We start from the raw sequence: 27175 nt of genomic DNA on the forward strand, positions 1-27175 counted from the left end.
GATTAATATAAATATTACACCACGTGCGGGGATGACATGCATCAAGTGCTTTTCAGCTGAGGCCTTGGCTTGGACGAAAATGATGCATCGCTTATTCTCGTCTCCCAACAAAGCATCCCCCTCCGAGTACGTGTTCAAAAGTCCGCCGCTATTCTGCTTTGAGATATCATATCGTCTCATACTACCGAAACATCGGTTATGAGGCGTTGGGGTTTTCCTCGCGGGGCGTAAACGTGAACTATTCCCCGTACTTAGGTCTTAGGCATAAGTAATAAAACTCCGAGAAGACCCCTCGGAGAAATGAGACATGACTTCAACCTTCGATTCCACCATGCAGTCAGGCCCTTCCGATATGGAGCACTGCGCAGCTGACTCTTTGACGTTTGCCCATCCCTTTCGTCCCATGCCCAAGGACGTCGAGGAGGTGCGCTCTATTCTAGAACATAAAGTACCGCCGGAGCTTGCCATCCAGATAGTCTCGCTTGGGTACAACCCATGGCTTGTGAAACGGAAAGTCCACGAGCAGGAGTACTACGCCGACTACACGAAACCTAACGCGGAACACTGTGTTGCGGGCTTATATCTCACTACCGAGTGCATTCCCAACGATGGGCGCAGGGCCATTCCACAACGCATCATCTTCCAGACGAGCGCGGCGTACCAAGGATATATAGCTCACGACGGAAAGGATGGCTTTCTCAACAGCCACACGCGGTTCGACGCCAGCATTCTACGCCCCTTGTCTCCGAAACTAAAGGGGAAGGGCCAGGATATGCCTCTTGAAGACGTCCTCCTGGATACCTGGTGGGATCCTAGGTCTGCCGCGGACGTTCTGAGGGAGAAAGGGTGGGACTTTGCGGCGGCAGAGGACGGGCGTATCGAATGGCGAGTGTGCAACAATAGCGAGGCATGCAGCGAGTACCAAGACTACAAGGTTGAATGGAAAAGAGGCGTTCATATAGAGGTTGAGGATGATGGGCCGATAGGAAAAGGCGAAGGGTTTTTGGAGCTTTTGGAGCCGGGATTCATCGTCGTGCTTTGGGTTAGGACAGGGGTAAGTCGAATCTGGTGATAGGATATCGTTCCTGGGCTTGGTCGCTAACTTGAATCATACATAGCTAAGATGTTGGCGTAATAAAGTTCGAGCAGCGACTATTGAGATTGAGTATGAGCTGCCATAGAAGGGTTTATGGGTATAGTCTTATTTCAATACTCATTAGCGGAGTAATGTATACACTCCAGTTTCAGAATGCATGATAACGCGTTTTAACACATAGTTCGAATGGTGTTATAGAATGGGAGACAATGCCCGAACTAACTATGATACAGAGGATACTTCTTAACGTCAATGATGACAGCTTAGATTTCGATTTGCTTGGGGCATATATCAGTTCGGGGAAACTTACAGCTGGTTATAATCCGGCTAGACTTATTGCTGTCAAAGACATGACGATAATAATAGAAATTCACACTATCTATCTGATTAGAATCTGGTTTGTATGGTATACTAGAAGCTTACTAAAATTGGGCCTTTCCTAAGGAAAACTACCACTTATAAGAGTCTCTATACAACTAACTCATTATTTCTAGGTCGCTAATATTATATGTGACGCTATGTTAAGTAACACTTTAACCCCGGTTATTGAAAGAGTGTATAAGTTGAATGTATATCGGTATATGGCAATGCCATATACGGGCCTCATCGATTATAATACGAAGGTTCCAATATTGTCATACTTGCAGTTTAATACTGTACGATAGCTAGGTAATCTAGGACTGACTTGAAATTGTTAAGTCCTTCCTACGAAGCGTAGCTTAGGTTATCCTGAAGTAATCCCAACCATCTCCTCAGTACCGATGGCTGAACCGATCAAGAGCTGAATCTACTTTAATGTCCATTCTATGGCTTCCAGATAGCAGGGCCGGGCATGACGTATGAGTTAGCCTTGGGGCTGTTCCACTTGTCGAATTTGATACCGGAGTCGGCAGCCTTGTAGATACCAGGACTAAAGAAATAAGATTAGTGATTTTGGGTTCAAGTAGAAAGAGGATATAGCTTCAAGTACAACTTACATCTTGGCTAGGGGGCCAGGAGTTCCCTTTCCGTCGCTGGCAATCTTGAGCTGAGCGCACTCCATGTAGAACTGCGCGCGGTCCTTGAACGCCTCGTGAAGGCCGATGTGCTCGACACGGACGAGGTACTCGCCGGCGGGGATCTCCTTGGGGATCGTGAACTCGATACGGTCCTTCTGCCAAGTGCACCAGGAGCCGTCGTTGCCCGGGGTGCTGGGGTTGCAGAGACCGATCTCGTACACCTTGAACCAGTCACCCGAGCCGTCGTACGAAGCGACGCCCGACTCAGGAGCCTTCGACATGTAGACGAAACCCGGGCCGGGGTGCTCGATGAACTCGTTGTACGCGAGCTTGAACCCGATCTTGTCACCGGCGTTGACGGAGTAGGTCTGGGTGCTGCCGGCCGTGGCGCCCTTGTTGCACCTTAGGTCGGGAGAGTCGATAACCTCGTTGGGGAAAGACGGCATGTAGGTGTTGCTGTTCTTTCGGACGTAGGTGTAGTCCTGACCGACAGCCTTGTCATTTACGATAAGTTGAGAGAAAATGTAATGGCCTTCCGCCAAAGTGGCAGCCAGTAAGGCTGTAAACGCAGCCGACTTCATTGTTGAGGCTTATGGACGGATACTGGGGGTTCGATTGGTTAGGATCTTCACGTTCTACAGCTGGTTTGAGGCGATGCCTCTCACGTATTTATAGACGTCTAAGACCTGGGGAATGTAGCACTGCTTGATCTGCCATGGCCTCCTACCGCATGCTGTGGTCACCTATATTAGAACAGAGTCGTATTTCGGTTATCGCGCTTGCTTTGGACTTTAATAGAGGCTTTACTCGGCTAAGACAGCGGGCGGGTTTTTCTTACTAGATGCACCTATGAAATATCTTGCCGTAGATGAAAGTTGCCTTCTCCGTGCTGCCAAGATCTAGGGGGGCTGCAAGATACAGGGCACATTAACCGTCTTAGTATACTCATTCATGCCTGTTCATCAACCCCAGCCAATATCCCACCCAATGAGGCTGGAGGTCGTAGCCTAGCCGTAAATTTCAATTAGCTTTTTAAATCTCCTGACTTGTTTCCATTGGATGGCGACTTCTAAGATATACTCTTTCTTGTATTGGTATTTAGCTTGGCGCAGCTTGCTCATTGGGAGCCTTATATCAATTCTCGAATTAGCAAGGCCTCTTTCTGAGCGGCATTTGCTTCCATAGCCGAATACAGATACTACAATTTGGCCATGCACGGCTTTCCCAAGACTCTAGTAGAGAATTTGTAATTGGTAGTTCGGCAATATCTCGTTAAGTAGGCGACGGCAATTGACAACGCGAGAGCTCAGTAGTAGCAGCCCAATCATATTTGAACTGGCGAAGACTACCTAAGTACCTAAGGTAGTTAAAGCTGGACTCGTTGTATAACTTAGGTAGGTAGACATAGTAAACTCCATACTTTACCCAAGTAAAGTACCTACCTACCTAAGTAGTGCAACTAATACATTAGGTAGATAATCCCATAACAAGATTGCACATCTAAATAATAAGGTAATCTAACAAGTAAACAAAACCATGGGGATTCTTGAAGCTCTATACATTATACAGGAGGCCAGAGTAGTTCATAGAAAGCCTATATTGCGATAGGGCTACCCGGAGCGTACCTATATACGAGAATTGTTACTCTATATTCTCCGAGTCATCGTCAATTAGGGTGTCATCCTCATCCCTTAAATTAGATTGAAGTAATCCTGTGATAGAAATTCCGTTAACACTTAATTACAAGGCATCTGAAAATAGAGTAGGGGCGACGGAGGAAACATTATTGTGGAAAGCGTGGAACCATGCTACTTTACCTTGTCTTATTGAGTCCTGTAGGTCTTGGCTCTCTTTACTACCGTCAATGCCGAAGAGCTCCGCCATGTCTTCAAGTGACCGGCCTCTTGTTTCAACTGCAAGTGGTTAGAAGATGCGTTGGGTGTGTCATAATAGGGTCACGTACCAAGGGCATATCGCACGAAGAAGAACGCAACGATACATATAATCGCAAACAGTATATAAAGGCCATAACCTGTGGCGGTCTCGATAGGGGGTGACACCTGGGCTACCACAAAATTCGATATCCAAAGTGAGGCTGTACAAAGCGCATTTCCTTTAGCCTGGAAATGTTGATTAGTGAGGCCCCTAAGAAAACTTGTCTATATTAACTGAGATGGTGGCTCACGCGTAGGGAGATTGGAAAAATTTCAGCTGCGTAAGTCCACGAACCAGAGCTCCAGCTCATATTGAAGAATGCAAAGAACATGTAAGGAAATATTACAATAACATTGTTTGCCGGGCTGTGGGGGTAGTCTGCGGCATGCTGCTGTAGAACACAAATCCCAACAAGGGCGGAGATCATGCCTATCAAGCCGAATTGCAACCAAGTTTTTCGTCCAAAGCGGTCGAAATAGAAAATGGGTATCCAGGAGCTAAGGAACAGTACCACACCAATCCCTCCAGTCGCTAGATTGGCCATGGTAGGGTCTGTTATTCCACCCTTCTTGAAGAGCGAAGGTGCGTAATAAAAGATCCCATTAGTTCCTGTAGTTTGTTGGAACATTTGGATGCTGGTTCCTAATAGGGTGACTCTTAGGACTGGCCCTTTAAACATGTCTGACCAAGATGCCTGCGTAGTTATTTGCTCTTCGGACACGGTCTTCCGGATCTCGCTGATTTCGAGTTCTGCCGCTTCCGAACCATGTAGCCTCGAGAGAACTTCAAGAGCACATTCATATCTCTCTTCAGCCACAAGCCAACGAGGACTAGGAGGTACCCACGTCCAACATCCAATGGCAAGAATGATAGCAGGCACAACCTGAATAGCTAAAGGGATTCGCCACCAGTCGTCGGAGTTGAGGAAATAGAAGGCGTAGACGGTCCAGAACACGACCATTTCACCGAAACAGAGGATCATCAATTCGATCCCGACTATCCTCCCGCGGAGCTCTGCAGGGGATATCTCCGAAATATAGAGCGGAACACCCGCAGAATATGCGCCAACCCCTAGCCCGAGGATAAAACGGCCGATGCTCTAGCATAATGTTAGTTTTTTAGAATTTGGAATAATGCATTCGATATAACATATGAGCCTGAAGCATACAATCTGTGCGATGGTGTAGGATGCGGCCTGAAGTAGCGCGCCAATGATAAAGACGGTGCTCGCCAAGGAAATGGTCCTCTCACGACCGCAGGCATCTGCAAAAAAGCCAGTTGTCATAGCCCCAATGACACAGCCGATGTTATATATGCTAACAACGAAGCCCACACTCCAATCGCTTGCAGGTTGCATCAGCTTCAACCATCTCTCGTCGGCAATGATCATAGCCATGACCCCCTGGTCCCAGCCAAAGAGGAAGCCTCCGAGGGACACAAAGGCAGTGAGCGTGTACACATATCGGAGATCTGCCAGCCGTTTCCGACCCGGCGTTACATTGCCGGCCGGTCGAATTGGCGTCGTCTGTTTGACGAGATGAATCATCGTTCGGCACCGAGGATGTTGACTCGGAATCTAAGCTCCTCCACCGATGTGCCGTTAAAGAATGGCAAATAGATAAAACAGTCAAAGTCTAGATACAAATAACGTTCTCAGGGGCACTGGGGAATGTGGGGAGAATCGGGGATGAACAGGGATGTCTGCTTTAGTTCCACAGGCCATAACGGTCACATGAGATATGCCACAACCCCTGAGCTCAACCCCTGAACTCAACCGCCCAAGGTTAGACATCATATAAGTGATATGTTTAAAAGTTACGTATGATCAATCCCTCAAAGTACAAGGCAATACGAATAGTTGTTATTAGTATTAGTTATTATATACATGTTTAAGTGACCCATCAAGAGCAGTAGGAAAACAAAGAGGCAGCACTTATAAGCAACTAGAATATCGTACTCTTTCTTAGTGCCAAAGATAATATTCTTGTCCTGTATAAAGCGTTCTCATGCGGTTTGAAGAGAAATAACGTGAGTCTCAATATAGTATGTCTGAAGTTCTTGTATAAGACGAAGTCAAATTCTTAACCACTGTAAGAGCGGGAGAGGAACATAGTCTATCCAAGAGGTAGGTACCTACTTACACCAAGCGAACCCGCTCTTTAACCATGTAGGGCAGCAGCAACTCATTACACTCTCCTTCCGACTTGTCAATGATATAATCAAGTTGAAATGACATATGTCCAACTACCTCGTGTCCATCTGGATTCTTCTGCAGTAGTTTACATACCCAGGTACGAGTGGTAGGATAGTTTTCATCGTCTTTATCGTCTCCACGTATGCCGAGTACGAGGGCTTTGAATCTTCCGGCTTCGAGACTATCTTCCTGAGCTAGATGTTCACCGAGGTCTTCAATCAACTCGGCTTTTGTATACACAATGCGACCATCCTGGCTTTTCCAGATCGCATTATAGTCATTGTGCACGTCCGAAATATGGTTAACCTCGAGGATGACTTCAAAAGTCTCGGCTTCGACATGGATGGCTTGAGCGAGGTTGAAGTTGCGAATCGAAACGTGCTGTTGCTTGCATAAATCTCGTAGTGGCCAAGGCTTCTTCGTCTCATCTTCGACCCAAACCTCATTGCTCGAAGAAAGCTCATAGAGAATGTCATAGTCCCAATCAACGTGGCCTGACCAGCCAATCCAAGACCAGCTAGGGAAATTCATACCCCTGTGTCGTTTCCCTGTTGAGATTTTCCACGTCATCCCAATCATTAGGAGAGCGGGATAGTCTCTTATTATAATTTTATTTTCGTCTGTGACATATTCTCGAAGAAGAATTGGCACACCAAACAGGTGAAACACGGAATCCTCTTCCTCAGCCAGGTATTCAAGAATACCCGAAAGTCCGTTTAGATAGTCATGTTCATAGGTTAATTCCCTCCGCGAATACTCCGCTATGCTGCCGAAAATCTGATATGGACTATCTCTAATAGGATCTAGGGTGAAGAACTTATATGAATTTGGATCTTTCCGAGAGGAATACGATTCTCTAGCATTGTAATTTAGACATTGAAAAACCGCTTCTTGGTCCGTAAAGTACAAACGACGCCGAGATAGTACTTGTTCCTGGTAGGTCCACGCCCTGTTTCGCCAGGCACTAGCATCAATTAGGTCAGGAAGACCGTGAGGAATATCGACAATCGTCCAGTTAGAGGGGTTTCTCATTGGTGCGGCATTCTTTCGGGGCTTGGAAACTCCTGGCAGACCGTGATCAGGGTCTGAACCAGCGGCTGCCATAATTGTTAGGGAAGCTCCATTGTATATACGACCCATCCGCTGGATCTCTGCGTGCTTCTCGATCGACTGGCTTTGGTCAATACAATATCTGTCTACCCAGAGATATCGATACCCAAGCTTGTTCGTAACTTCAATCGCGTCTCGAATAGTGGCTGGAGAGTCTCGAAGACCTTTGGATGTATCGTGCTTCTGCTTGCCCCAAACATAACTGAGTGCGACGTAGTCGTACCATGACTCGACTCTCACAATTTTCAGCGTCTGGCAATCAACCAGTTTACTCGGCCAGCTTTCTTTGTGTTTTGGGGGTTCGCAGCGCTTCTGATGGCTAGATGATAAGGTACAAGCAGATAAGTGTTGCTTCAAAAGCTCATAATCAATGAACTCGCGAACGCTCGATAATCTAATCAATGTCCTACTCGGATCCCAACTGACTTCCAGAGGTACTAAGTTGGAACTTCCGTGATCCAGGTCAAGTTTCTCCATCTGATCCTCAAGGGCACACTGCACTGTCCTCGGCTTTAACATTAGGAAAATGGTACTGGTTGGCCGTGGTGCATGTCCGCCTGAAGGGACCATTCCGTGGCTTTCGGGATACATTAACAAGTCCAGACTATCATACTGGCGTGTATTAAGGGGAAGACTTCGATACACATGAGCGACAATATCACACAGGGGGCAAATTATCCATCCATCATAATATTTAGACGCACTTTCTATGATGTAGACGTGTACGGGAGCACCCGTACTGATCGCGTTTGTGACAAGTGCAACCATGTCTAATGAAGCACACTTCGTACATAAATCATGGAAATATCTTGGGAATACGGAGCCTATCCCACAAGATTGATCAGCAAAGCTCTTATGCACCTATCATGTAAATCGAAGTGATAGCGGGCTCAGTGACACCATATAAGCTTTTGATATATACTACATACCTTCTGAAGAGAAGCTGCTGGAGCTTCTGAAGCCGAACCGGTGCTCCATAGAGACGATGTCTTGTAGGTTGGCTTAAGTGCTTGTGTACGTATCTACTTAGGTAGGTAGGTTAGGGAGTCAGCAACATGGTTCTCATGAGGAACTACACTACATATAGCTACCTAATATACCTTGCCGTCGTGTATCAAGCTTCGCTGGATGCTGCCCGAACGGCCCAAAGTGGGTATATCTGTATAGGTAGGTAGGTACCTACCAGACAACCACTCGCGCAAAGCCACAATGTTTTACGAATTCTTATGTCCGTCCTTTTGGTGATGGTGTATTGTCCCAACCAGAATATTTGATTCATTAACTCATTTTTTGAATTCCTGGCTAATTACTAGAATAATCGAATACAGCTACTCAATGTACTATAGTGACAACATTCAGATAGAAGGCTTACATAGGTTAGGTACCCAAGGCAGATCTTTATCCGTTAAAGTCAGCCTCATTCTCTGTTAATGCCACCTAGATGTAACCCTCCATCAGATCTAACAAGCCAAATCAAATTTAGGCGTTGCGTTATCAATAGGGGTAAGAGCAAATGAAATATCTGTCTGTGCCGTGTTGGCGTCTACTAATGTGTACCAGAAGGCGGTGCGCTGTCCGAAAAGCGCACAGCCGACTTGCGAGTAATAGGTTTTCGCGTTCTCGACCGAAGCGATGGCGTCACGTTGCTGGGGGCCCGCTGCATTATGCACATGTTAGTATTTATATTTGATTGTGATTGATCAGTTGACAAGGCTGAAAGACATTGCGCCTTTGTCCTAGGAGGGAGGGGGGGCTTACAGCTCGGCCAGCCAGTTTCGGTGATAAGAACGGGTTTTCCTCTTGCGACACCCTCGGTCTGCTGGACGGCAGACCAGAAGTTGTCTGCAGCCTGCCCGATAGCGTTCGGCTTAGTAGTTTCGAAATAGGGGAACGAGTTATGTCCAAGGAAGTCAACAGATGAAATCACCCCGGCATTCTCAGGTAGAACCCAAGCCGTCCTAGAAATTCATGCCATAGGTCAGTAATAGCTATCGTCTCACTTCTAAACACTTGGGGAAATGGGAGGTTGATTCGCGATGCATAGGAGAAGAGAGGGGAACCAACCAGGTATCAACATGGCCGATCGGCTTGCCTTCTAAGGGGGTACCGCGCAGCCAATCTCGCATCCAGCCGATATACCCTTCTATCTCTGCGCCGGTAGCACCGACGCCGGCATTATTAGCTTTGCCCTCGGGACTGCTCCGGTATAAGTCCTCAGAGCCGACGCTAATGCCAATGATGCGGTCGGTGAAGGCCGTGCCTAGCCGATTAGCAGCGGCAATAAGGGCGTTTAGTTCATTCTCATAAACGCCACGGCCGGCACTAGCCCATAGGCCGGCAAGTATATGCGTATCGGTGTCGATGGCAGCTTGAAATGCCGAGATGGGATCCGCCGCCGTACCGCACTGGATCGACGTGTAAAGACGCGCTGCGGTAAACTTGCCTCCCGTGCCGGGCAAGCCCTTAGCACGTTCGAAGAAGCCCCTGAAGTCATTGTATCCCCGACACGACCCGTCGTTATTAGTTGCTCCGTAGTTGAAGCCCTGGTAGACTTGTGCGGCGGCAGTGGCGGCAAAGCCAAGGGAGACGAGATGCTGTCGGAGCTGCATACTGTTTTACCTTCGCTTCTCTTATGAAAATTATTTCGCTTTAATCTATACAAGATGTAGTATGGTGTAGTTAACTTATAAGGTGAAGATCTTAGGGTTGTAGATTTTTCATGTTGTAGAGAAAGGGGATCGCTGATATTTAAACTGGCGATATGTATAACATAAATAGATATTCTACATATACACGTAACACACTCGGAAATTCGATCGCCTCCGCACATTACTGTAATATCCCGAGTTTCTAAGTCAGATGAAAATGAAGTGTTCCTATTTGCAATCACGTTGTGGATGACGACGGATGAGGCTCGTATTTAAAGGGCCAAGAGATGCCCAGGCGAGCTAGAGTGCGCTGGAGGAGACGGTCAAAAACTTCCAATTGGGCGACATCGCGAATAGTTCCCGATGTAGCAATTGATTGACTGTCGTCAGTTGGTGAGCTGGACAGCTAGCATAGCCTAAGGGCTTTGTCACCGGCTTTCCCCCTTTATAAACGCCATGTAATGACCCCGACTTTGTTAGGATCATTCCCAATGAGAAAACGTCCAGCTAGCAGCGCATCTTAACTTGACACAGCTACGTGTTGTTCTCCTTAACACCGCCTATTTAACCGTGCGCGGTGACAGGAATAAGATACAAACATGTACGACCAAACCTCGTAGTATCCCAAGTCAAAGCCGAAGTCATGTACATAGCCGTAAAAGCGCGTGCTTCAATAACCCGATGTTCTACAGCAGCTACCTGCGAAACCCGATGAGGCACATTCATATGAGGTATGTAACGCATAGCTAAGAGATATATGTCCCGAGATACACTGCATAGATGCTGTTGCACCTAAATAAACCGAACAACTGTAGAAATATATGTATACAAAGAAACTATACCAAGCACAATGTATAGCACCACCAAACTAACATCCCATCCTCTAAAGTCTTAAGAATCCATACTCTCCCGCGGGCTCTCCAGCGGACTAACCGTCACCGGGCTTTCCGGCACCTCCGTATCACTATCCACCTCATACGCACCTATAGGCGAAACCATCTCATCACGCCCCAGCCCGCCCTCGTCAGCCGCGCTAGGCGCCGAGATGTAGCTAAGCCGGGGCAAATCATCTACCCCTTCGTCACTTCCGATCGGCGACACGGGCTCCGGGCCCACGGCACTAATAGGCCTTGCAGTCGAAGCCAAAGGGTTGTTTACGGCGCGATGCGAACTAGGCCCGTCGAGAACCCGGTTCATGATCGGTGATACGGGAACGTGGCTTAGCCGCGGGCTTTGCAGCGCCGCTGTGGCACTGGTGGGCGTGGTGCCTGTGCTCTCGAAGTCACGCGATGGTTTGAGCGGCGCCAGGGGGGCCGCGGGTCTAGTGCCCGGCGGAGGTGGCGGAGGGAACGGGAGCACAGGGGTGCGTGGCAGGCTTTTCTGCCGCCCGTCGCTAATTGCTCGGCTTTCTGAGCCGCCGCGGGTTCCAAGCCGACTGTCGCTGAGGCGCTTCATCAAGTCTGCGTCGATCGGATGCGAGCTTAGGGGGTTACCAGGTGGGCTAAGTGGCCAATTCGGCGTGGGGCTCTGGCGCGCTGCTGCGGACTTGTACCTCCTGATGCCTGGCACGAAGGAGGTGGTGGATATGGGTGTGGGCTTGGCGATGGAGAGAGGATGCTCTTGGATCATGGAAAGGGGTCGGAGAAAGCTTCTTCGGGTCGGCGGTCTTTCTGGTCTTACTGCTGCTGCGGCTGCTGTCTGCCTCGGTTCTTTTTCTGGAGATGGCAAGATATCGACCGAGCTATCTGTGCTCTTCACGGGAACCGATGGAGCGGTAGCAGCGTTCTTTTTGGCCCGACGCCGGCGGAATATTAGAGCGACGATTATGGCGGATATGATGATGAAGGCGACAGAGCCGACTACGATACCTATTATAGTACCCGCGGATGTCGAGGAATCAGACGATGAGTCGCCCTCGGACTCGATCGTGATTTGGGTTAAATTAGAAGTGTCGGGTGGGGGATCTGTTTCCGTTGTTGATGTGTCCGATGTCATGGTTAACTCTGGAGGAAAGGGGTATAGGATCCCGAATCCCCGTGATGCTTGGCATTCGATGTGTCTAAATGTTTCCTGGGGGTCGTCGACATCATCGAACCAATATGTGTAGCAGGATGGATGTGTGCTAGGGCTATAATTGGAATAGTCAGTACAATCAGTCCAGTAATATTGTTATGAAGTGGGAAAGATTGCTCGCTTCAAACTGACCAGCATAGTGTCTGTGGTCCGCATTCAGCTGTGTGGACGACTTTCCCATAGTCGACGCAGGCCGTATAGATCGTAGAGGCACAGTCATCAGCGCCCGGCAAGCAGCAACCGCGATATCCCTCTACATTAGTACACTCATATCCGAATTTACAAGCGACTTTTAATCATTTACGTTAGCGACCCTAATCATCTCTTGGTGCTCGGAGTGTAGATTCCAATCAAGGAGAGGGGAAACTCACTCGTACTGGCGGTGGTGAAACCACAAGTATCGATCCCTAACACGAAATCGGTCGTACTTGGAGCGCTCACGGCGGTGAGCGACGCTGGTTGTCCCCCAGGCCGTATCCCATAAGGACTGAGGGTCTGTGTTGGGATGCTGATTAGCGGCATGTCGGATTGCTAGATTTGATGGGAGTCATCATTAGACTCATCACTCATATCTAGTGAGTTGTTAGGAAATGAAGGAGTTCTAAGAATCAGAATATCCCTAAGAACGTGGGATACGGCTGGGACTCGATGAGAGGCAACTTCCTTTCGAGCAAGTCTCATTGTCCTCAAATCTAGGGGCGAATGTCCCCGATGTATCCTACCGCTATCTGCTCTTTGTGTTTGCTTTTACGAAACATCAAATCACTTCTCAAAGACACGTGTATGGAATAAAGAATCACGTTTATCATTAACAATGCCTGAGGTGGTACGTTTTCGATTCATCGATAGTCGAGAAATGCCTATAGAGCGCTACAACTACCCACCCCTTAGCGAACATAGATTTTATCTATATCGACGAAAATACGTCTAAACTACTTAACTCTTTCCCGGGCCACTGTATATATAATGTTAGAATCAATACCATAAATATATAAAATGCATAGGAAGGGTAGACTGATTTCTTTTTCGTCTCAAGACTTGAGAACATACCGAAAACATTGTGTTGGATTCGCATGAAGACCCGAGTCCTGCGTTATCCACCCAGGCTGGTTCCCAATAGAAGATTCCGTTGCCATTATTTACTCCGGCTACCACCGCTGCGACTTTCTTCATGAAGGTAGCTTGGCCGTCTGCTGAAAATGGTATGCTCTTAAGGTCGCTTGGGAACGAGTAAGCGGGAGACTTGCAAGAGGTAGGCCAGTTGGTCTCGGCCACAACAATCTCCTTATCCCATGTATTTGCCATGTGAGTAAGACTCGTCTTAAGGTTCGAAAGCGTTGCAGACGGGTTGCTATTTGGTTGGTTAGGAGCCATAACCCTACTGTTGTCCTATGTTACGGGATACCTACTAGAACGGATAATAGGAAACTCCCATCATGTCGAAGTCTGATGTCTTCAATGGCCCGGCCTTTAAGGTAGATTCGTACCAATTCTTCTGGGTGTTAGAATCCCACCCATTGTCGAGATGGATCATGATGCGTGGCTTAGGAGACAGCTTGCTGTCCTTGACTCCATATGCAGCCGAGTGTAGGAGCTGAGCAACGTTGTAGAAGTTCTTTGTGGAGCCCGTTGGGAACAGGAGACCTGCCGTGATCTCATTACCGATCGAGATGATGGTAGGTGATATGCCCGCTGCAGCAAATTTGTTCGACACATCTAACGTGTAGTTATACAATTTCCAAGCAAGATCGTCAATGTTCGTGGGCCATCCTGAAGGAATTGCTTGATGTCCTGGATCGGCCCATCTGCATTAAGGAGGATGTCAATAATTTGAGGTCTTATACTAGATTTGGAGTGGATGTTTTAGGGACTTAGCATCCTTACTGAGACTCGGCCCAATGAGTGCTCTACTTAACTCACGTATCACTATAATGAAAATCCACGTAAACGCCGAGTCCAGCGGCTTTTGCCCGCTTTGCTAATTTTAAATTGTAGTCTAAGTTGTAGACGCCATCGCTAGGATTGACCCAGACTCTCTGCCGTACGGTGTTGACTCCAGATTCCTTCAAGATCTTTTCTAGGGGCTGAGCGCTTCCACTTGTAGTGGTATAAGATATCCCAGCTTTCTCCTCAACTATAACTGAAGACCAGTCGACGCCTTTGTACTTGAGTGCAGCTTGCACCAAAGTGAGCGACGACAAAGCTAGGAAGAGGGAAACCAACATTCTGCTCATAAAATCGATAAAATATCGAGGGCAACTAAGACAACTATCTTCACAAACGATTATGCGTTTTTCATGGGAACAGCTCCCCTTAGCCCTTTTTAACAAGTGGCTTCAGTCAACTCAAAGTGATGTAGGCCCCTCCTAACGGGCGATTCAAGACGAAGACCCATAAGCAGGGTCCGGTGGAATCTAACCTAAATCAAGACTAATCCGAGATTGAGAAGCCGAATGCCTATACATAGGGCCGTTACTTTAGATGAAAGTGCCCTGTAAATGCTTACCAACTAATGGATGCAGAAAGACTTAAGCTGTTGAGTTATGTAATAGTGTCCCACCGAAGGGGGAAGGTCGTTAGAAGACATGCCAACCGAAACGTTCTATTTTGATTTTTTTCATCGGAATAGTATACCAATTTTCCGTCATGATGCTGATATGGTCTGTGAGAACGGATACATCCGCTATCCGTCGACTTTAACAAACTAAACTAACTAAACAAACTAATCGGAACTACTCTTTTCCGAGGTCAACTCAACACTCAACTGATTGGCTGGGTTCTAGCAATGGCTGTCATGTGATGGCAGAAGTATGTAAACAGTACAGAGATGCAGGTGCTAAATTTGAGGAAATATTCTAGAATAATAATTGCCAAGACATAGGTGATCGTACCTTACAGGTTGCTGCTGCCAAGAATTTAGATATTCTGAGTAAGAGGTAAGCCAATATAAATAAAACTTAAAGGTGAGACGACAATCCTATAAAGTCCAGACACTGAATGCTTGCCCGCGTCTTTGTTTGTAATATTTATGCACTTAGACTTGCTGTAGACGAAATGAATGTGGTATACGTGAGGATGTTAGATGAGTAACCTGGTGTTTCGATCCCTTCTCAGTTGAATATATATGCCCGAACCAGTTGGCGCAAAAACCACAATGACGATACTACTGAGTTACTATTTACTGTCGTACATAGTATCCGATTATTTGGTTGGTTTGTAAAAGTCGACGGATAGCGGATGCGTCCGTTCTCACAGACCATATCGGCCCCATGTGGAGATTCCAAAGTAGGCATTCATCTGCACTCTCAGTTGATCGCTGCGCCCTCGATTACTAGGTACCTGGTAATGTATTGATAACTGATCACTGACCATTGATCGCTATGATTGGCGTTGGGTTCTACTCGCGTATCGAACTTTCGGCGCTAAACCACTTGGGATCGATAAAGCACGGTGAGCTACAGGGTGGCTAGGTGGCTAGGTCCAAAAAGTTTAATCGGTCTGTCGGCGTTTGTACCGTTAACTAGTAATACATAATAGTACTTCTCTAAAGCGCACTAGCGTACTAGCCACGCCGAGACCCGGTAAAGCTCAAATACAGACAGCAAATTCTTGATGCGCTCAGCGGATCGGTTAACCAGGCAATTATGGAACCATCCAAGAGAGTTGCTAATTCCACTTAATTTCGGTTCTAAATCCCCTCAATTAGCAGGATAGCAACAGTAGTATCTAGCGCCGTCGGGCACAGAGCATTGAGAATAGCCGAGGGGAAAAGTCAACGACACGTTTCATATCTGTTCCAAGAGGTAGATTAAGAGACAAGCTATTGGTCACATATGGCCGCGATTGATTTGTGATATATTCCCTTCTATCGATGGTAAAAGCATGTGGCCTTGGCCCTCGAGGATGCGGCTTCCATCCACTTCATAGTAGAAACTAATAAGTCAAAGAAGAAAACCAATGCCAGCATGCCAAAGTCTTTCGCGTCAATGTGTTTACCCAGGAGATTATTAAGGATCAATCAAAATAGGATGTTAACGGTGGATTAACAACGGATGAGCCGAGTGGCAACCAAGCATCAATATGTACCCCTTGCTGGCGGATAATATCAAGCTACATAAGGCATTTAGGTCCTTGGGTTTCAATAATTCTCGGCTCAGCATTGACATTGGCATTGGCATTGACGTGGTTTTACCAAGCAAAGAAAAATGAGAGGCGGGAAAAAGTGGTGAGTGTAGTGAATGTACTAGGTTACGGATGTCTTTCATCGAGGCGTACAAATAAATACTTTTCTAAAGAAAATGGCAAAGTCTCGTAAAAGTTGAAATAGACTATTTGCTTACGGTTCTTATCTCACCTTCATTTGTACATGGGTTGGTTGTATGGCCATGGTAGGTTGTACCTGACTAAATACCTTCGGAGTAACCTCCATCCCAAAGCACCCCCTTAAGAGGTATGTACCTAAGGCGTACTTACTAATTGGAGATCCTGTCCAATCCCGTCTGCATAAACCCCGCATGCTGTACTCCAAATATTTTAACGCGGCGATACGAAGTAGACGCTGAAGAAGCTGCATTGCTGTTATGGACGCTTACCGCATAAGGATAGACTGATACTTTACTTTCTTCGTAATGGATCTGAACTAAACACAGCTTCGTACTCTAGATAGGAAATAAGATGGGGATTATAAAGTCAATTTCGGCAAGATGACGTGAATTATATATCATTCGTAATTCTTAATTGGCGACTGAGCCTGTCAGACAAATCTTCGCAGTTATGAAAAGTGATAACTAGCGAAAAGCAATGCCGATGAATTAAAGTGGGCTAACCGAATAGGGAAAGAGTTAGAAGGCTAGCAGACTGCTAATTGGCTTAATATATTTTTCAACCTTCCCTATCTAAGGTTAGGTACCTAGGCTTACCCGTAAAACTTGATTCTTGGCGTTCCAAATTTCTGGCCTGATATGGCACTAGCGAAGACACTAGGTACTCTCGGCAAGCGGCACCAATGCTGCAGCAACGCCGGTCAGTTCCAAAGGAAAATATCCTTGTAGGAATAATGAAAGCTGATTGGATAAATTAGGGTCTGTTATCGTGAGCTTCGTCGGTCAAATGCGTATTCTATTTGTCTCTATGGTCATTTTTTTTTTTCTTTCCGGCCGTCTAGACTTTTTTTTCCTTCATACATACCTACCCAGCTATCCGAAGAGGGACCTCATCAAACAAATACTAAACATCCTAACTCTACGGACAATACCTCCCTGTCCACCCCCCGGCCAATAAATTCAGGTACAACCCATACATCAACACACCATCTCCGTCTTATTACGTACCCCATCCCGGCTTGTATCGCACTTCATCCTACAACTCTCCAAATCTTCCTCCATCTTCTCCTTCAATCCATAGTCACATCATCTCTTCTTACCTATCCAATCCACGTTTCGCAAAAACTTTACTCTCGATAAGATATTTATTTATCTGCAGGTTTTGGCTCGAACAGCAGTCAATTCGGCATCTATCAGTTATACACGCCGTTCGATCGCAAACATGGTCAACACACGCGCTGCCGCCGTGGTGCTCTCCGCCCTTGCCCTCGTCTCTGCTCAAGCAAATTCAAACTCGACCTTTAAGATCGATCCTACTGAAGTCGACATCTCCGATCGCGGTAAGTTCTCGTTGAGTCGCGATGTTGGTGCCTGATACTGATCATTCTCCGAAGTCAACTGGTGTCAAGGGCAGCAAGACAGTTGCAGCACGATTTGCGGATCAGTAGTACAGAACGGATGTTCGGTGGTGAGTTTCTAGCAGCCAGTGTTAGTATACAGCTAAGCGCATAACTAATAATGATGTAGGATACTCTGGATTTCCAGTGCGTTTGCCAGGGCGGCAATGAGCCGGATATGAATGAATTCATGAACACGGTGCCTTGGGTAGGAGTTTTCCTCCACTTAGGCAGTTTCTACTGCTGCAACCTAAGAAGGTATACTAACTATTCCTCTCCATAGTTCGTTTGCGAAAGACTTCAGAGTGACTGCATCACGCAAAACGAGAACAACGCTGCCGGCCAAAAGAACTGCACATCGACATTTGGTGACAAGTGTGGCACGGAAGATGTGGACAAGCACAAGGGAGAGGGCAGCGTGAGCTCGACTAGCAGTTCTAGTGCAGCTCCTAGCGGGACTGCTACTCCCGCCAGCTCCGCCGCTCCGAGTTCGTCTTCCGAGGCTGCTGCCGTCCCTACCCATATTCAATATCTTGGAAATGGTGCCGCTGCTGTGGCTCTCGGCATGTTCGCCTACATGCTCTAGGAACGAATATAGGCGCAAGTTTCATGGTTGCCGGATTCGACAGCATGTATAGTTATTGATACGGAATAATTATTTTGGTGGCCGCCGTTCCTTTCCCCCTTATATTTTGATATTAGCAGCACTCCCCCCTATACCCCAAGTCATGTTGTACGTGACAACCCTAATTCACGAGGAGACGATTCGAGTATTGATGAGCAAGCATACGTCGATGGAAACTAATGTTTGAGGAAGCTGTTGAGAGTAAAGTACTAGCATTAGCCACGCCGCGACTCTGGTTAGTAAGGCTAATAAAAACTATGAGCTGTGGTAGCTATAGCAGAGACAGAACAATAAAATCCATCAAATGGTGCCATTGGCTCTTTGAGAAACCGACCCGGTCTAATATGAATTTTTGACACTTGTCCAATGGATTGTGTCACCGCCCCCTTTGTTTCTGGAAAGGTGAGGTACACACACACAAAGCTATTGTTTTTTCTTTCATGGAAAATGAATATATTGGCTCTTAACTTGACTTGTATCCGCAAGATCCTTCCGGAAGTGATTTGATGCAATGGTCAACTATCTCATACCGAGCAGCGAGCATAAACGATATCAAAGGTCCGACAAAAGCCTCGTTAGGTTATCTGAAGATTTATAGGAAGATCGCCTTGAGCGGCGTTGTATTCGACATATCAAACCCAGAGATGGCGAGCTCCAATGAATTCACCGTACCAGTCGGCACTTGTCATTCATTTGGTATAGAATTAGAATTCCTGGTAGCTTATTTACCGAATAATGAGCCTGATCCGAATGAAACCGAAGCTCACTTGCTCCCCCCTCTACTACGAGTCGATACCTCTAACTACAAAGCCACGATGGAAATCAGGGAAAGCATTCGCGCTACTCTTAGGGCAAATGGGGTTCCTGTTTCTGAAGCTAGGAGTAGTTACACTGCGTCGGCAGATTCGACGAGGGACGAGTCACCTTATCGACTTCGTGAGAAAAAGAAATGGAACGTCGCTCTGGATAGTAGTCTTGGGGAAAGGTTCATAGATAAATACAAGTGGCAAGCTATCGAAATCCAAAGCCCAGCGTTATGGGCAACGGACGAGTCGTTTAAGGAGATTGAGTACGTTACCAACGTCCTCACATATAATTACCGCCTCCGTGTCAATCCGACATGTGGTTTCCACGTTCACATCGGGAATGGAACAGATTTCTTCACAGGTCAGGAAATCAGGAGACTAGGTATGTTCCTCTGGGCTGCTGATCCGATTCTCTCACGTCTACACCCCCCGTGGCGCAGGGTTCACTCATATTCCGCAAGTGTTCGCTACCATAGCCGACTAGCTACTGAAGGAATTACCAGCAAAGATGTCCGAAAGGAGTTGGACTCGTGGTTGTCAACCGATGACCCCATAGCAATAACCAAATTTTCATATACCACTAGGGAGGAAGAGGCATTTGGCAGCGTGGAGAGATGGGAAGCATACGCAAAGTGGCGTAATCGTGTAGGTCCATTCATAACGTTAAGAGACGATATTGGTAATGCATCGACAGAAGACTCACCAGATCAATCTCCCAGCGACCCAGAACCTTCCCTTCTACCATCTTGGGAGGCAGTGGAGGTTATAGGACGTCACCTACGCGAACAGGAACGGGAGAAAGATGTACCCCCCGAGGATCATACACTACACAGGAATATAGGTTGGATTCGCTGGGATGCGTTGCAGGATACCAAAGTCATCGAACATGTTCATTTCCTTTGTAAAGACCGTTTCGGAACCACAAACCCCACCGAACTTGATACGTTCGACCAGATACAGCTTGTGGTTCTCGCACAATGTGCCTTTATGTATGGTAGTAGTATCAAGGACATAGATGATGAGAAATTCTACAAAGTTTTACTAGCGAGCGCGCCATATCTCGAAGCTGCGCGTTTCGGTTGGCAATACGATCCAAGTGCTAACAACTTCTTCCTAGCATCATCTACCGTTGGCCCCATACTCTCAAAGCCAAGACCGAAGAAGGAAGAGCGGATCGACTCGCCCTATATCATCAGAAAGTGGCAAAACATAGTCGAGCTAATGGAACCAGATAAAGATGACGATCGCCCCAGCTTCTCTGAATACAATGAAGCCATACAGACGAACGAGGGTATCTCGAGTCTCTTCGAGAAATTTAGATCCCGCGCCGACTCTCCATATTCCCAGTATCAGCGCGACATGCCGTCACCGCCGCATTTTGATTTTAGCCCTACACCATCTCCTACCACCACGATCGCTTTATCATCTTCCCCGGATACCCCTGAACCAAAGTCCAGCCCTCTCGATCCCAACCCAGAGCCTCTACCCAAAATCCCATCTTCTAACGAGTCATCTAACGATTCGTCACCTAAGCCACTAAAAAGGGTTTCCAACACACAGTTCAGTCCTTCCCCCCCCTCCGTCGACGTCGAGTCCGAGGACGAGGACGAGTCTTGGCCACCGAAGATGCGCCCCCACGATGTAAACAAGATCACAGCCCTCTACCAGTGCGAAGTCGCCAAGTACGTCACGGTCCCCGACGCAATGTGGGACCGCATCGGCTGGGTTCCGTCAATACTCAACCCCGTCCCGGACCCAGCCGGCGAGGACGCCAAAAACGACCCCATCTTCTCCAACGCGTTCAGGTACGAGAACTCGGCAGCAATCAAGGCGCACCCCATTACTTCGGGAATCCAAGGCATCGCCAACCTCGCGGCCTGCGACTCGGCCGTGGCCGTCGCGACGCTGCTCGAGGGCCCCTTCTGCCGCCGCCTCAATTACAACTTCAAGCACTACTCGGCGCCGGCGTTGACAGACGACAGGGAGGAGGGGTTCATGTCGGCGAACTCGCGCACGATCGAGTTCCGCGAGGCGGCGGGGACGCTCGACGCCAAGTGGATTTCGACGTGGGCGCGCGTCACGACGGGACTTGTGCGGTTCGCACGACGCGCGAGCCCTGTTGATTTCCTGGCCGTTCTGGACAGGCTTATAGAGCAGGAGGAGCGCGATATCGCTATCAAGGCGGCTAAGGCCAACAGGACTTACGATCCTGCAGACTACCGGGAAGAGGATAGGTATGATGTTTGCGACTTGCTCGAGGATGTCGGGTTGTTCGCTGATGCTGCTTTAATTCGGAGGCGGGAGCAGGAGCGTGGCCCGCCCAGGTGACGGGGTGTAGAAACTGGATATCATCCGAATCTCTGAGTGGGTAGGTAGCCTTTGCTTGGTAGGTCATTGTCCTTGGCTCGGGGTGAAATTGGTCTGAGATATGTAGGTTAGCGCTTTCACCATTTCCAGCCTTGTTGTGTTTTTGTAGTATGGATATGATGATTCTTGCATATGTTTTAGTGTTTAGACTTGAATTGAATTTACATTTGTTTTACATAAACTATATACAGTAGCTATTCATTGAAAATAGTGTGTTGCATAGTGAGCCGTGAATTAAAAGAGCCTTGGAACTTTCATTAGTTCGTCTTTACCCCTATTTACCCCTAACCTCCCGGCCTGTCAAATAATTAATCCGAAGCCGGGGGTGGGAGGTAGTTTACTAGAACTTACCGAATTCGTCCAGCTACTGGCAAATTGACCAATGGGGGTTGAGCTACTATACGGTCACGGACATACCAGTCGTGTTACACGGCCCGCCCTCCTTTTACCTTTCCGCTACTATCAGTCTTGGTCTATCATAGCAATTATAACATCGACGTCTCTCTAGACGAATCCTTATTTGATACGGCTAGTAGGTATAGACAATACCATTTAAATCCCTCCACAGTAATCAAAAGTTTTAAGAGGCTTCACAAATCTACCATTCACTTCTAGAGAGCTTGACATTGAAGCGCATTGTATTCGTGACAACCGCGATAAGCGAAGTCTATAGGATTTTGATTATTGTCCTGAGACAAGTTGATTGACAGCATATTTATATGGAATATTATTTAAGCGAGTACGGGTGTCATCATAAGCAAGTGAAGATAGCTTGCGTACATATGACCTAACGAAAGCTAGGCTTTTACAGAAGGCTATGAATAGGTTTTTATGCGATTTAATTAGAGCCTAAGCTACCTAGGTACCTACCTATCTATGCGTCAAAATATTCCTGATGTGTAAAATGCACGTACCTTGGTTGTCAAGCAAACACTCAACCACATGACCAGCTGCCAGACACGCCACCTGGTTGCCCAGCACGGCAACAGTTCACCCCCTCCCCCCCCACCCATTGGAAGCTTTATAATGTCTAAAGACAAGTAGACCTTTAACACCGGAGACCAGTTGGTCGAATTGACTAGGCACCTAAACTGAGGGGGGCTAAGACCTAGAGGCCACAGTTCGATTCACACACTTGGGGTTTAGCGACCCTCAACTGAGTCCAGATACGGCCAGATGTGACCCCTGCCGATGGTAAAACTCTCATTACCTAGCGAGGACCGGCACGGCCGCAAAGAAATACCCGCAGCGAAAGTAGGGCGCGCAGTAGTGACTGTCGGTGAAAAAGAATAACAGTTGGCTGGGCGTTGAAGAGGGAGCTTCTTTTTTTTCTTCTCCTTTCTCCCCCTTTTCATTATTTAAATCTCGTCGACTCTAATTCTACCATATATCTGTAATTCCCCCCCAAGGGATTTTCATCGTCGTGTTGACAACTAGAGCCCCGGAATCACTGTTTAGATATTAGCCGTCTTTCCATCGCTCCTGGTCGTCTCTGACTGTCCTCGTCTTCCCGTAATACGGACGAACTCTTCGAATTTGCTTAGGAACCTCACCATCTAACCATCAACAGGTACATTCTAACTATACTATATATACTAAATCCTTAACACGTAGGTAGTTAATAAAGAAAGGTTAGTTGCTTGCTATATATATTGTGAGAGCGTATATGCGATTTGGTTATCAATATAGCTAGAAGCTCTTTGCCATAGATATATTCGCGGTCTGGGTATCTCGCATGTATCTCCATAAACATAAGTACCTAACCTAATATAATTGGAATGCTCTTCGCGCAAAAATAGCGTTTCTTACATACCGTTGAATTTTCTTCGTGTCAAGGAGAATATCTAAGAGTTCGTCCTTAACCGTGCTAAATTGCGACTGTCAGCGACTACACAATTTATATATACGATGGTTGATCCAGGTCCCATCTACACGTTTCCTCTACGTAGCCATAAAGACATTTTGTAGCATACCACATGTTTCTGATTGTGCTAATTGAACCACCTACATACAAGTATGGTGCCCATTTGCCTTATATTCGTGACGTGCCATGCAACAACCAGTCCCAATTCATATATCACCACTCCCATAACTTACCAATACCACGTTACGAACTACCAGGTTTCTTTCTTAACCCCTTCCTTTTCAGATTTAGAAATTGGGCAATTTCTTTCTGTGCCTTGTCCATTTTAATCCGCAATTCCTCGTCCAAATCGTCTCGTACGAACATGATCGGATACTCCATCTCTTGTAAGGTAGGGGGGTCGATTCTAGCGTCATAATCGGTGAGCACCTTTACTCGTCCGATGGCCCCTATGCCAACAGAACGGTGCAACAGATCCGCGCCGTACTCCTCGTCACCAAGCTTAGCCTCCGCATCTGCGCCGTTCTTGAGTAGGATACCGATAAGTTCGAGCGTGAGGGCTTCGTCATTCTTACTGAGATAGAGGTTCGTGAAGTGGGTCGGATACGTACAGACGATATCGATGTGCTCGTGGCTCCCCCGTATCAACGTCTTGACTAGAGGCTGGACGCGGACCCAGTCGAAGCCCCCCTCGGCCCGAAGACAGAACCCTATAGACCGAAGGATAGACCTGAGGTTTCCGTGCAGAAGCTCTACGACGCCGTCGTCACCGGTCAAGATGTCGTGTAACATATCCATAATATAACCAACGGTCTCCTTCTCCCAAGTTTCTGCAAGATCGGAGCTCTGCGGTAGACCACATTGGACGACCAGGGAATCCCAAAGGAGAGAGCGCACTGCAAGTGGTATGCCAGAGCCTGTCGCCAAGACCAGCCAGGTAATCTCGCTGCGATAGTCTAATTTTCCGGAGTTTACGTACACCTCGAGAAGCAGTCGGATCAATTCTGTCGTGTTGGATGCATCCCTCGTCTCAAGTACAGCACGTTGGAGCGCGAGTGTTAGACAGAGTTGCTCGCATACTCCTGGAATGCCGATTACTGAGTTTTCTTCAAGAATAGACTGGTCCTCAAAGCGAAAGCCTCGGCTTAGTAGGAGACGCACTACGTCCAGTCTATGGGCCCCGCAAGCATGCAACATCGAAAGACCACAGCCTTCATCGTCAACGGAGACGCCAAGGTCGAGGGCAGCCTCCATAGCGTCAAGTTCCGCGCCTCTCTGTAGCATCCACCATATCACAGATCTGTAAGGCACATGAAGGCGATGAATTTCGGGGGTCCAGCCAGCAGCGTGTAATCGGTTGACCATCGAGACGGATGTTGCAAAGTGCATAGCCGAATAATTGCCGTTGCAGGAGGCGATAGCAGTAACGTCTGCCCCAGCCTCAATAAGACACTCGGCGAGATCTTCGTGTCCATAGACGAGCGCAACTTGCAAAGGAGATAGAAATGATTGGTCTAATAATCCGGACTGAAGCTCGAAGAAATAGTTTAGATCTGCTCCCGATTTGCGTGCCATTTCGAAGGTACCCCTTATTCCTTGTTGACATGCCCATGCTAGAGATCTGTAGCATCCGTAGGGTTCCTCACGATCTTTCTTGTACGGGTCTATTCCCAGGTCTAGCTTGTATAAGATCGGCAGGATCCTCTTTGAGAATTTGGTGCAGGTTAGGGACCAGTAGTATAAGTCTGTCTGGGATAACTCATAGACGATCTTGTCTAGGAGCTCGGCAGGGAATGCGAGGAATGTATAAGCACTCTGAATTTGCAGGGACGCCATGATATAGATGGCGAAATGGGTATCTAGAAATCAAGGTTGAAAGAGAAAACGATTGTAGAAAATGTCGAGAATCAAGCTAGGAGGAAATCGGAAAAGAATGTTAAAAGTTGGCTCGAGAAGGAGGTATATAAAAGTGTTTTTTTTAGGAAGGTAGACGCGAGAGCAGAAGTTGGAATATTGAATCCAACAAGGCCCACAGGTTCATGGGCCAACCTCGTTCAAGACGACAAAGCAAAGTGGCAGATTCTTGACGTCGACCTCCCCGACTCGGCGAGTTGCCTACTTGTGCTTAGTCGGCGTATGTAAGTGAAATTGACGCACACACCATCACCCGAGTCTGAACAAGGAGATGTTGGCAATAAGACTCTCCGTTAGAAGAAGACGATTTGAAGCCCAGGGAAAGAACAGAGATGGACGTCCTTTACTCCCTCCATGTCCCTTCTCTCACAGGAATGGGAACGGCATTGTAGGCAAGCTTGTCTTAAATTGGACGACAATTGAAGCCTATGAATACAAAACCACTTCTGGATACCCCGGAAACAGAGCTACAAAGTACAAGGCTACAGATCTACCTACATATGTAAGGCATTTGGCAGTGTAGTGTCCTCTGTTGTAGTTTAATGTGCATTTATGACAGACAATACGGACTTGTTTATTAAAACAAGCCAAGTAAAAGGCCATTTTTACAAAGTACCTCTTGGTAGGCCTGGCCTTGTGATATGAGTATAGATTAGACAGTTAGCTATTGCGAAATAGTAAACTAAAAAGGCTTTCTGATGTTAAATAATACATGAGCTCTCAGTCGTCTCGTTCATGTACGAAAATGGGAGAGTAGTTCATCTGTAGTCTATTGTACTCAGAGTTGTAAATCTGCGGCAAAGTAGCCTTGACGTAAAATAACGAGGCGAACTGTCATTAAATGGAAAATCCAGTGATATCACCACAGCAGCAATATACTTACGTACATCTGCTCCGTTTTACCCCTTATGACCTTAGGTTACCTAGGTACCCAAGGACAATGCTACGTGGAGCCATATGTCCCTAGTTCCTTTTATTTTGCGTAGAAAGGCTACAAAGAAGTTTCAATGATGAGACTTTTTGCCACGGTGTGTTGCAGAGCAGCCCTGGTTCAATGTCATGTGATAGATGTGAAGTGAAATGTTTCACTGTGGGTTTCTCTATCCAAGCCTTTTTAGAACTTATCCATTTTCTGTCTCATAAAGTCATGCACATTTGCTATATGCTAACTTAAACAATCCACCAAGTAGGAAAAATGTGTAGCTTTTATGTTTTTATGAGGATAAAAACCTAACACTAGCTATTTCAAATTGGGAAGCCTGTAACTAACTATGCTGAGGGTACGAACTGTTATATCATAGTGCCGTGGATCTAAATGTGAACACCAGTGTGTTGGCTGAGGTTGTAAGTTAGCTATATAGTACATACAATAGAGAGATCCTGTCAGATATACTGTGATAGCATATACATTATTACAAAAATTCCTGTTTGATGTAGTGGTATGTTCAATAGATCCCCTTATATAAACGTACAGTTGATTAAGTAATAGAAAGATCCCTAGCATAAATATCCAAAGTCGGTCATTTAAATATTATTTTATTAATATAAACATTATATTTGGCTTAAAAGAAGCCTGTAAACTTTATGTAAAGTTTAGCCTTAACTAATGAAAGTAGCCTTAAGTTTTAACAATGTGTTAAATTAATGTCTATAGTTAAATGAAACCATAATCTCAAAATATTAGTATATAAGCCAGAACAAAAAGACTACACGCTTAGGTTATAGTAGCATTTAGTAGTTAAGGAATACGTTGTTAGGAAAACCTAAAGATAAGCTCAAGTACAACTGATGTGTAAGTAGTAAGTAACAGATAGATATCAAGCATA

General features: G+C 46.7%; 9 protein-coding genes across 9 annotated transcripts; 2 read left to right on the forward strand and 7 right to left on the reverse strand.

The window, feature by feature from the left end:
* Positions 1-331: 331 nt before the first annotated feature.
* On the forward strand, positions 332-1181 carry F4813DRAFT_387356 (uncharacterized protein; the record flags this gene model as incomplete). Its single annotated transcript, XM_049246548.1, has 2 exons — positions 332-1054; positions 1119-1181. 2 exons carry the CDS (start codon positions 332-334, stop codon positions 1179-1181), a joined length of 786 nt encoding a protein of 261 aa, XP_049101832.1.
* A 379-nt stretch (positions 1182-1560) lies between these two features.
* On the reverse strand, positions 1561-2724 carry F4813DRAFT_352182 (glycoside hydrolase family 61 protein). Its single transcript, XM_049242508.1, has 2 exons — positions 2074-2724; positions 1561-2006 (listed from the first exon to the last, which is right to left on the reverse strand). Exons 1-2 carry the CDS (start codon positions 2673-2675, stop codon positions 1901-1903), a joined length of 708 nt encoding a protein of 235 aa, XP_049101833.1. The 5' UTR covers positions 2676-2724; the 3' UTR covers positions 1561-1900.
* A 697-nt stretch (positions 2725-3421) lies between these two features.
* On the reverse strand, positions 3422-5913 carry F4813DRAFT_327040 (putative sugar transporter). The gene is made up of 5 exons (XM_049241083.1): positions 5198-5913; positions 4280-5128; positions 4058-4214; positions 3912-4007; positions 3422-3806 (listed from the first exon to the last, which is right to left on the reverse strand). The coding sequence occupies exons 1-5, from the start codon at positions 5573-5575 to the stop codon at positions 3736-3738; spliced, it is 1551 nt and encodes a 516-aa protein (XP_049101834.1). The 5' UTR covers positions 5576-5913; the 3' UTR covers positions 3422-3735.
* Positions 5914-6166: 253 nt separating this feature from the next.
* Positions 6167-8101, reverse strand: F4813DRAFT_387359 (HET-domain-containing protein; the record flags this gene model as incomplete). The annotated part of the gene is made up of 1 exon (XM_049246549.1): positions 6167-8101. The coding sequence occupies one exon, from the start codon at positions 8099-8101 to the stop codon at positions 6167-6169; it is 1935 nt and encodes a 644-aa protein (XP_049101835.1).
* A 491-nt stretch (positions 8102-8592) lies between these two features.
* On the reverse strand, positions 8593-10178 carry F4813DRAFT_327045 (glycoside hydrolase family 17 protein). The gene is made up of 3 exons (XM_049241084.1): positions 9398-10178; positions 9092-9291; positions 8593-8990 (listed from the first exon to the last, which is right to left on the reverse strand). Exons 1-3 carry the CDS (start codon positions 9940-9942, stop codon positions 8794-8796), a joined length of 942 nt encoding a protein of 313 aa, XP_049101836.1. The 5' UTR covers positions 9943-10178; the 3' UTR covers positions 8593-8793.
* Positions 10179-10408: 230 nt separating this feature from the next.
* On the reverse strand, positions 10409-12848 carry F4813DRAFT_352190 (uncharacterized protein). Its single transcript, XM_049242509.1, has 3 exons — positions 12426-12848; positions 12187-12343; positions 10409-12109 (listed from the first exon to the last, which is right to left on the reverse strand). Exons 1-3 carry the CDS (start codon positions 12574-12576, stop codon positions 10873-10875), a joined length of 1545 nt encoding a protein of 514 aa, XP_049101837.1. The 5' UTR covers positions 12577-12848; the 3' UTR covers positions 10409-10872.
* A 113-nt stretch (positions 12849-12961) lies between these two features.
* On the reverse strand, positions 12962-14733 carry F4813DRAFT_401423 (glycoside hydrolase family 53 protein; the record flags this gene model as incomplete). The annotated part of the gene is made up of 4 exons (XM_049248402.1): positions 13975-14733; positions 13464-13859; positions 13105-13405; positions 12962-13009 (listed from the first exon to the last, which is right to left on the reverse strand). Exons 1-4 carry the CDS (start codon positions 14286-14288, stop codon positions 12962-12964), a joined length of 1059 nt encoding a protein of 352 aa, XP_049101838.1. The 5' UTR covers positions 14289-14733.
* A 2865-nt stretch (positions 14734-17598) lies between these two features.
* F4813DRAFT_401425 (putative amidoligase enzyme-domain-containing protein) lies at positions 17599-21573 on the forward strand (the record flags this gene model as incomplete). The annotated part of the gene is made up of 5 exons (XM_049248403.1): positions 17599-17716; positions 17771-17844; positions 17904-17981; positions 18057-18340; positions 18997-21573. 5 exons carry the CDS (start codon positions 17599-17601, stop codon positions 21530-21532), a joined length of 3090 nt encoding a protein of 1029 aa, XP_049101839.1. The 3' UTR covers positions 21533-21573.
* Positions 21574-23678: 2105 nt separating this feature from the next.
* On the reverse strand, positions 23679-25271 carry F4813DRAFT_379651 (uncharacterized protein; the record flags this gene model as incomplete). The annotated part of the gene is made up of 1 exon (XM_049245479.1): positions 23679-25271. The coding sequence occupies one exon, from the start codon at positions 25269-25271 to the stop codon at positions 23679-23681; it is 1593 nt and encodes a 530-aa protein (XP_049101840.1).
* Between the last annotated feature and the right edge of the window lie 1904 nt (positions 25272-27175).

This window comes from Daldinia decipiens (genome assembly GCF_022478715.1).
Source record: "Daldinia decipiens strain CBS 113046 unplaced genomic scaffold F4813scaffold_8, whole genome shotgun sequence".
Taxonomy (NCBI): domain Eukaryota; kingdom Fungi; phylum Ascomycota; class Sordariomycetes; order Xylariales; family Hypoxylaceae; genus Daldinia; species Daldinia decipiens.